This window comes from Embiotoca jacksoni, unplaced genomic scaffold, assembly GCF_022577435.1.
Source record: "Embiotoca jacksoni isolate LCO1_2020_lvr unplaced genomic scaffold, fEmbJac1.0.p SCAF_13, whole genome shotgun sequence".
Lineage (NCBI taxonomy): Eukaryota > Metazoa > Chordata > Actinopteri > Embiotocidae > Embiotoca > Embiotoca jacksoni.
In genome coordinates, this window is record NW_027185263.1 from 8,278,291 (window position 1) to 8,288,513 (window position 10,223).

Genomic DNA, 10,223 nt, shown 5'->3' on the forward strand with positions numbered 1-10,223 from the left:
GCCAAGAGAGTTATTAGTCTTTGAGTCTCTACATAGAATGAAAGAAGATTGTCTCTTTTATGAAAGTTAGTCCTCAGCTTTAAGTCCTTTTCACGGCAACCTTAAAGGAACATTGCTAATCCGTCAAATGTAAGAATAGGAGCAGAATCCATAAAAGAGGCAATGCCACAAACTGTGAGAAGGAGAAAGCAGTTTAAAGAGACCAATATGTTACTTAAAGATTATCATTTGAGAATGCAGCATGAAAATGGGAGAAGTTGGAGAAGGGAACTGGACGGACAACATTGGTTGTACAATATTATGAAATATAAGAAACCACAGCCTCAAACATGAGTTGAATAATCGGAACATGCCTTTGACACTATCACAACAAAAAAAATTGCATATTTACATGTTGACCATAATATTTTTTTACATGAATTGACATGAATTTCAACATAATGTTTAGGCTACAGTACAGCATTAAATGCAGCATTACATCAGTACTCTTTTAATACTACAATACACAACAAGCATCTTCACACACTTTTCTCTCTGTTGTTATAGTTACCAGAGAGATGATTAAGGTGCAAGTATTGTCCTGATGAGAGATTGTGTTGAGCCGTGATAGGATATCTAAGCACCTAACGCCTACTGATACCCTCAGGTCTGGACCACTGTTTGTGAGGTTACTCGTGTACACATGTGTGCTTGTGTTCCTTACTTGGGTTATATTGGATGCTATTTAACAAAGAGTAAGTCCAACATGTGTCAGTCATGTGCCAGCTGGAGGGAGGATGAAGGAAAGAGCCATCTGCCTGTTAAAACAAGGTTAATGAATGACGAATGACACAGAGGGGATGAAGGAGAAAACCAAAATGTGAGAGTGGAATACAGAAGCAGTTTGCGGTGGATATATAACTTTACGCACATCATAAATGAAATGCAATTGTGCGTGGATGTAATCAAATGTAGTCAATGCATACATGCTGTAGTGCACTAATACATACATGCAAAATTAGGATGCTTCTGTTCTAGTAATTTAGCATGTGCACCAGATCTGTCAGAAATAATGACACACCTAAGAGCAAAAACATAAAAAAGCATAAGAGCAAAAACTTAACTGCCAAGGTCAGCGGCAACTGCTCACTGACCCTTAAACTCACGCACATTTTCACTGTAGTCAGGAAATAGGGATGGGCAGCTTTGGGTAAATCAATTATGAGGTTCAGTGTCAAATTGAAGGCCATGAAGAGGGCACCATAATAATATCCCAGCCGTAGCCTGTGAATAGCAGGCACCACTAAATCAGCTCTCTGCGCCGTCAGATAGAGCGGACACCCGTGGAGCAGGCAGAGGAGAAGAGAGAGGGGACGCAGAGGACTGAGCAGATATCCTTGTTTGTTTGGAGGAAGAAATAGCGTCCCGCGCACCTTAATGGGCAAAACAACCTGGCGTTAATATGGCCCCCTTATCAGGAGCTCCAGCAGTATGGCCATTCTCCATCATTCACTATCTCTTTCTGTCTTGCTGTCTCTCTGTCCCAGTTTCTCTACTCTCCCTCTCCCAGCATCTATATTTACATCTCCACCATAACCATTGAAGTCCATCCTCTCCTGATGGAGTGCTCTTGGGCATGACAGCAAACTGCAATCAGCTCCAGACTCCCCTGCTCCTACTGTCCTTTAAACTAACAGTTTGTGATATTGAGAAATACATGTATTTGATTGACAAGATCTAGTTGAAAAGATCAATGCCACGTCCATACCGCTTGCTATTCCTTCAATTAGTTTTATTTAGTCAGTTGTAATGATAGTGTCTTAAGTCTTTGTTTACTCTTGCCCAGGTAATTCAGTGTAGTCTGGTTGTTTATCATGATTTGGTTCCCTACCTTCCAGCTAAGGTCAATTTCCATTCAACAATACATATTGTTAACTCTGTGACAGCTTGGGGAAAGTCCTTGAGAGTTTCAACATGAAAATGCTAAGCCCCAGGCCCACATAGAAATGGTTTTCCCAGATTGGTGTAAAAGAGCTCGACTTGCCTGCATAGTGCCCTGACCTCAACCCCACCAAACAGTTTAAGATGAATGGAGACCTATAAGGTTCAAATCAATGTCAGTTCCCAACCTCACCAGTGCTGCTGTTGCTTAATGGGCACAAATCCCTGCAGCCACTGTCCAAGGACAGAACATACACACACCATGGTTTGATGCTTTTTTCCTATGCGTGTGGTCTCACTTACTCAGAACACACACACGTAGAGCGAATGCAGAAAAAAAGTCCAAATGATTTTAACTTAATTTGTTGATCGGCCATTGAAGTCAGGTCATCCTGAAAGTTATTTTTGGATTCGGTTACCATTAATTATGGGAACACATAAACTAACTTAAACTTAAAATAAACTAACCATATCTCTATCTCTTTTTTTATTCTTTAATTTTTAGGCTACTTCTTTCCTTAGTGTGGAATCTATTACGTATTATTTGGCCTGTCTGTCTTGCTTTACTCTTCTGTGCAATCTGTGGACCTGAGTCTCCCTTTTTTTCTCTTAAAAAGTCTGTTTTGCTTCTTCTCTTTTACTGTTTTCCCTTTCCTTCTTTCTTTCTGCTCTCAGAATGAACTGCACTGCTGTGCCATCCAGAGCTATCCATGGTAGCGACCCTTGGGCTGCCTCTGACTGCTTCCCATGTCCCCATCTTTTAGATCGTTTTTTCTTTCCCATTGCATTTTGAATTTCTTCTCAGTTAAAATAAACTAACCATATCTCTATCTCTTTTTGTATTCTTTAATTTTTAGGCTACTTCTTTCCTTTTTACCTTTTGAACACAGAATAATAAAAGTTCCATTAGTGAACTATTCTTCTGTGGAGCTGTCCATTGTGCTGAACCTCTCTGTTTTATAATGAGCAGACTTTCTTCCTTTCTGTCTCTCTTTCTCTTTTGCTAACATGCTTTATTCTTCTCCATGCTGCTAGTTTATTAATCTAACCATTTTGTCCAGCAGATAATTATGTTGGTGCAAGAATACTTACACCAAATTATTTCACTGTTTCCACTTGCAATAGAAGATGTGTTGAACTTTTGCAGTGTACTATGCCAGTGTGACCTCATAGCAAAACTGCAAGCCACCTAATTACCTAATTAGAGTATAATCCTCTTCAATTTCATTACTCCCAGGCTTAGATGTAAATCTCAGTTGTTTCATCTCCTATTTTCAGCGCAAATAATGACACAAAATGACAGATTAGTCCCAGCACCACTCACCAATGCAAAACTCTAGCTTATTTATTCAGGCCTATTGATTTGTTTACCAACTCCTGACTGTAGATATGGAGAGAGTGATCAACTCTCCAAAAGTGAGCTTTCTTTCTTTGGAAAATGGATCAACAGGAAAGAATTGACTGAGTGACCAGTTAAACAGGCTCACTGCCCGCTCATAATTACAGCAACACATTTTCAACGAATATAAGAAGCTGTAAATGAAGACTGTAATAATGGAAACATGTAGAGGGAAATAAACAACAGCCTTGGAATAAAATTATCATATCCATCCAGTCCTAATAAATAATGCTTACTTGTTGTTCAAATTGGGTGAATTCATTTTTGTGATTACATTTCTAACGAATCCTTTTGAATATTGAAAGTAGCATTGTGATTTAGTTTATGGCGTTTTTCCAATGGCAGATATTTAGGAGAGTATTTCTTCAGCCAACACAACATTAAAATAATTTACTCTGAATAACTTTCAAAGGCTGTTATATGCATATTAAGTTATTCTGCAAGTCCTCTTTTAAATAATAAACAATAAATTACACATTAGGATGACTTGGAAGTTCCCCGTGTTCCGCTCACTCCCTCTCTCTCCCTCTCTCTCCCGCTCTGCCCCCCTCTCTCTCACTCTGCCCCCCCCCCTCTCTCTCTCTCTCTCTCTGACAGGCGTCAAAAAATACCACCAAGGGAGCGCTGATCAGCAGCTCTCCACGAAGCTACAGTCGGCTGCTGTCCATCGCTCTGATGCGTAAATATCCCAAAGAAAACTCCTCTTTTCTCCAAACAGATAAACCGAGACTGAGGTGACAATGGATAGAGCGGGTTTTTTTTTATTCTGATTGTTCAAAGTAAAGCCATGCCGGACTGATTCGACTTTATACCTGTGAGAGGATTGTAGTCGGTCACCTTCTTTCCAACACCAATCGTAATATTCCTGTTATTTAACAAAAAAAAACAACCCAAAAAAATGAGAGAGAAGATGTGGATATTTTACTGTGGCGACGATTCAAAGTGTATTTTTCCTATTTGGAATCACTGGTGTTTGTATTACGCAGCAGTGGTGTGTTTGTTATTTACACCAGTCAGGACGGACGATGCTTGCCCGCCGTCCTGCATCTGTGCCAGAGACTCGGGGACGGTGACGTGCCTGGACGGGGAGGACACCGAGGTACCGAGAGACATCCCGGAGTGGACGTCCACCTTAATACTTAAGGGGAGAAACATCTCAACTTTACAGCATGGTGCGTTCATGACCAACGGCACGGAGTTGGAAATGACGACACTCTCGCTGTCCTATAATGGAATACAGTCTATTGAACCTTATGCTTTCCTGGGACTCCCCCAGTTGCATTTGCTGGATCTGAGCCACAATCAGTTGGAGTTTATCTCATCTCGGGCTTTCCACGGATTGCCAGAGCTGCGCTCTCTTTACCTGAATTATTCTGTATTGCCTTCGGCCACGGCGCAGCTCTCAAATGCGCTCAGCACACAAACTTTGCGCAACCTCCATAGACTGGAGTTGGCGGGAAACAAACTCCAGTTTATACCCATGCTGAGATTAGATATCTATAACCTGCATGCGTTAGTGCTGATAAATAACTCAATAGAGAGCATCGGGGGGGAAAACGTAACCAGTTTGTACCATCAAAGGCGCATACGCGTCTACTTGTCTTCAAATCCGTTTCGGTGCAACTGTGAACTGGAGGCGTTTTACTACTGGTTGAAGAACTCATCCCAGTGCCCGGATTCAGGGCGTCTCCTGTGCAGTGAACCGGAGGCCAAAAGGGGGATTCCCGTGGAAAAGCTACGGGGAGAGGACGTGGATTGTATGAACGAGAACCTGGAGGCGGTCTCATACGTGTTCCTCGGTATAGTGCTGGCTCTGATCGGGGTGGTGTTTCTAATGGTGCTCTATCTCAACCGGGGAGGTATCAAGCGCTGGCTCAACAACATCAGAGAGGCGTGCCGAGACCACATGGAGGTCTACCATTACCGCTACGAGCAGGACTCGGACCCAAGACTGGCCAATGTAGCTGTTTAACACAGCAGCACCAGAAACGACGTTTCAGGGGGGAGTAATGCGAGCTGGAGGACTATTTTATCAAGCAGACTGGCAGTGGCACTGTCACAATCAAAAGCTATGGTTTTTAAAATCAGTTTTATCATTTTTAGCAACTGGCCTAAACTGCAAGTTTCTCTGGGATATGAACAGAGCCATAGACAGTTTAGTGACTATACGAGACTATTAAGTGTTCATCTTGCACAACTTGAACTTCTAAGCAGTTATTGTACATATTGTATATAAGTATCTCCTGAAGACAGGTATGCTTTTCATGCATCATGTTAACTTATGCAGTCAGCAGCTTGTCAGCGAGCATTATTTATCTTATTAGCTATGTGACAAATGTATAGTGGAGGTATATAGGATTTGTCATTTGAAAAGATGAAAGGAAATCATGAATCAATGTTATTACTGCAGCCCCTGAAAACTGTTCAACAGTCCAGACACAGGAAACTCTGCTTTTAATGTACTGAGGGAGCACGTATTGCAAATATTAAGAGGAAAAAGTGGAGAAGGATGGTGGTGTGTTTGTTGGAATGCCATGTTTTGTCCAAGCAGATGGTGCTGAAGTAAGCTGTTGTATTTCATTATAAAACACGAGGGAAAAGTCACCAACCTTGTCTTCAAGAATAGCCTTTGACCCCTGAAAATGACATGTATCATCTGACACCAGGTCAGTTCATCAGTGAGGTGGTGAAAGAGGAAGAGACAGATTCTAGCCATGCATGTGATTGTAGTAGGTGTAGAAAACCAACCAAAACATGAATAAAAGGTCAAATAAAAATGGTGAGTAAGCAGTGTTCTTTACGCCTGGACATTTTATCATCACTGTCAGGGAATGCTGACTTCATGCAGCACTGTGCCGGGAAAATAAAGAGACGGAATGTTTCTCTGTCGTGGATGTAAATGTTCTAGATGCAGGTAGGAGTGAGTGCTAAGAAAGTGTAATGGCAGAAACAAGTCCCATCGTCACCGTGAGTCACCAGAAAAGGTCTGGACTATCTCATCTGCTTCTTTTTCAAGCACCAAAGACTGGGAGAGGTCTGCATGGGGAGATATAGCAGAAAGGCGCAGCGGTGTTAATCTCATCAGCACTGCAACCAATAAACTGTGGAAAATGAGGGTCGACCTGTGATGTTGGTATCTCTCTGTGGCTCAGAGCTCATCAGCTCTCCGAAGATCTAAACGATCACAGGGATTTCAGAAACAAGGTCAAGCATGAAAAGCTTGCAAAAAAACCCAGTGTAAGCTTGCATTAGTGGTGGGGGGCAAGAGAGCAAATATAAATATTGTGCATGTGGTCAGGTGGCCTGACAAAACTACCCAGAATCAGTGTGATTTTAACTACTTTCCCTTTCCCACAAATCATAATAAAGGTGATTAATATTCCAGATTTAAGGTGACAAATGGATGATCTGCACTGGACTTGATGTACAGCCATGAAAACAGACCAAACAAATAAATAGATCAGTTTGAAACACAGTGCCCCGTCTAAGCACTTTCTTTTTATCCACAAATTACAATGTAAGATATTTACAGATTAAAATACAGCATAAACGGCATACAATGAATGGACAGATAGATATTGTGTACTTGCGCAGGTCTCGATCATCATTTTCACCTCGAATTTGTTCACTCTTGACTAATTTAGGGTATTTCATTGTGTCAGCAGTGGAGGAGGCACCTTTACACAACAACAGCCATCAAAATGTGACACACTGCCACTTGTTGACATGCCAGTGTACCATACACTGTTGTGTTGTATATGACGGCTGAGGGGATACATTTAATCATCAAGACAGCAGTTTCCGAAGATAAAAGCATTTGTGTGCTGTATATGCATGTCTCGGGTAACAGGAGTCTACAGCCATGCCAGCAGCTGTGTGAGGCTCTACTTAAAAGGCTGCACAGTGGTGGTTTGATCCGAATGGACCAATATGCTAACATCCTCACAGTGACAATGCTGGTGTTAAGTAGGTAGAATGTTGATCATATTTACCTTCTTAGTTTAGTGTTTTAGCATGAACAGGATTAGCACCAAACACAGACTGAAGGTAAGGGTGGTGGAAGTGTCATCATTTTTCAGGTATTTGGTCTTAAAATTAAGACTTGGGCCAATTAAAATGTTTCCCTTATGATGCACTGGAGAAAAAGAAAAAAGGATCAGCACGGTTATTAGAACTGAGCCTGTCTGTACCATTCAGCAGTTGTTACTTCATGATATTGTAGGCATATGATCACCATCATGAAGGTTTTATGGAAATGCGCATAATAGCTGCCCAATATATCAGTCTGGAGCAAAGTGGTGGCTTAATTTAAACAGTCCAGTGTTGATGAGCACCAAGAGTCCATGATGTGAAACATGACGTAATGTCACTGCGTCAAAAGTAATTCAGAGTTTTGGGTATTAAAAATGGGTCATAGATGCACCCAACAGTGGAGCGACACGTCACTGAACATGTATAACGTTTGATAAATAATTGAGGGAGATTTAAGTAACATTGTGGGAGAAAAACCCTGAGACAGGTAGAGATGAGAGAGCTGATGTCACACATCATCTGAACTTACTGTATGTGTTGTTTTCATGACTGGTTTCAGCTGAAATTCATGCCACTGCCGGGTATTTCTCCAAATGTAAGCCTTAAGGAATCTCGAAACACACACACACACACACACACACACACACACACACACACACACACACACACACACACACACACACACACACACACACACACACACACACACAGGAAATACACTGCACTGGTTTGGGATCGCATACAAAATATTCTCTCACATCATCATCAGTCTTACAACCTTATTCAAAGAATACATCATCTTCTGAGCACCAGATGTTCTGAACTGGGCACTACTGAACACAACTCACTGGTACTCAATGACCTTCACCTTGTTATTTAACAATCCTGGGTCAGCTCGACTTTGACTGAATCTCCTTCATCTTTTTCTCTGTGATCTGTTTCTCTTTAATCATCAGGGTTGTTTTTTTTTTTCTCTTTTCCAGGATTCGGAGACATAAATAAAGAGGTAGCAACAACACAATGTTCCGCAGGCTTCAACTCTGCACTCTCTGTGTTCTTTACTTGTCATTGCTCCATTTCTTCCATTTTTTTTTGTTTTTGTTACATTCTCCTAACAAATACAGTATTTGTCAAGGACTTCCTCCTGCACCTCCACCCCCACCCACCTTCTCTCCGTCTGTTCCCCTCTCTTCTTCATCCAGGTAAATGACTTTATCCAGTTGAGTGACTTTGTAAGGACGCAGGGACAGGGTTTAAGCTGAGCCCAGCAGAAAGCGAAGAACAGAAGAAGATAGATAAAGAAAAAGGGGAGTCGAGAAAAGATTCATTAGAGTTCTTTAGTCCAGGCACCAACTGCCCTTGCCTTATGCAAAGCGATGACTCATCGTCTTGCTCTATATACAAATGTCTGGGAGGCCAAAGCCCAACTGCAAACTCGGGGAGGTGTCTGAAATGAACTGGAAAATATGATATTTATTGTTGAAAAGCTCATTCTTAACTAAGCATCTGAACTTCAGTCCACTTCTTAAAATGACCTCCATCCTTCCTCTATAGAAACACTTGATGTCTCTCAGTCCATCAGCCACCAACTGAATATTCGGGCTATCTTTGCACATGCATCACTGGGTGGAAGTACAAATGTTTATCCTGGGATGCTGAATGTTGAGAAGTCCGTGATGTGATATGCAAATGCCAGTTTGTAGTCTGCTGATTACTGGTTATTGATTGCTAGAGCAGGAGGGGGATGGGGAGAGGGGGGGGGGTTGGCTCTGTAGAGGAGGAGGAGCAGTGCTACTGTGGGCAGGAGGAGGCTAAAAGTCAAATCTGTCTTTGTTCAAGTTTATAAAATGTCCAATAGCAGATGAGGTTTTTCAACAGTAAAAGCTCCTCTTTTAACATGAACTCAAAAGTCAAGGAAAAATCCTCTCCTTTACATCACGTGTGTGCATATCTTTGTTTGTATGGAACTACTGTTGAAGAATTTTTTTATTTTTTTATTTTTTTTTTAAATCTCCCCTACTCCTGCTATCAATGCTCTACACAAAATCTGTGTGTAGAACTTTCTTCTGCAATCCACAAATCAAACTTCAACAGTTTTTGAGGACTGACTAAAATAGAAAGAAAAAAAAAAAATCAATATTTGTGATGTTATTTTTTACCTGTATACAAAATGCATTTTGAGCAGGACATTTTAGAGCTGAAAAATCCACTTGTCTTTGGTGGTGAACTATCTCACACCTAGTTTGGAATGCTCTATTTTAGTCTTTTGTTTTTAGTTGATTTATAATGATGGAATAGGATCAAACTGGGACAAAATATCAGTGAGGCCTAATCAAATATACCTAATTAATTAATAATAAAATATTTACTTTGACTAATTTTAGCCTATACTTTCTTTGGACAAAGTTCCTCAAGTTAAACACAAGTTAATTTGAGAAGACTGATATTATGTCAGTTTTGAAAACCCTTTGTTCAGTGGGAGGTTGTTTTGGTATTGAACAGTTCTGTATGTTCTGCATACACCTATATACCACTTAGTATTCCACAGTGAAGTGGAAATAATGAACGATCATAATGTATCCTGGGTAAATGTGCTCCCCTAGTGTCCGTCACCATTCACTCCTCTCTCTCTTTTAGCTTTTGAAAGGCTGATCTCACAGAAGTCCACTTGAGATGCGACTTCAGATTTTGGAGAACTGAAACATGATTTACAGGGAGAGGATGAAGAGGACTCCCCCAGGAAGAACAGCAGAGGGGAAGCCACAGAGGGCTGTTTAGTCACTGCTGAAACACACACAGTTCTGAGTTTGTGTAGTAGAAGGGGAAGCCATTTGACAATTACAGTATTTACTTTGAATTAAACAGCAGCTCT

The 10,223-nt window shown here is 41.1% G+C and overlaps 1 protein-coding gene across 1 annotated transcript; it reads left to right on the top strand.

The window, feature by feature from the left end:
- The first annotated feature begins 4,014 nt into the window (after window positions 1–4,014).
- Window positions 4,015–6,067, top strand: tpbgl (trophoblast glycoprotein like). Its single transcript, XM_069145569.1, has one exon. The coding sequence runs from the start codon at window positions 4,218–4,220 to the stop codon at window positions 5,289–5,291; it is 1,074 nt and encodes a 357-aa protein (XP_069001670.1). The 5' UTR covers window positions 4,015–4,217; the 3' UTR covers window positions 5,292–6,067.
- Window positions 6,068–10,223: the final 4,156 nt, after the last annotated feature.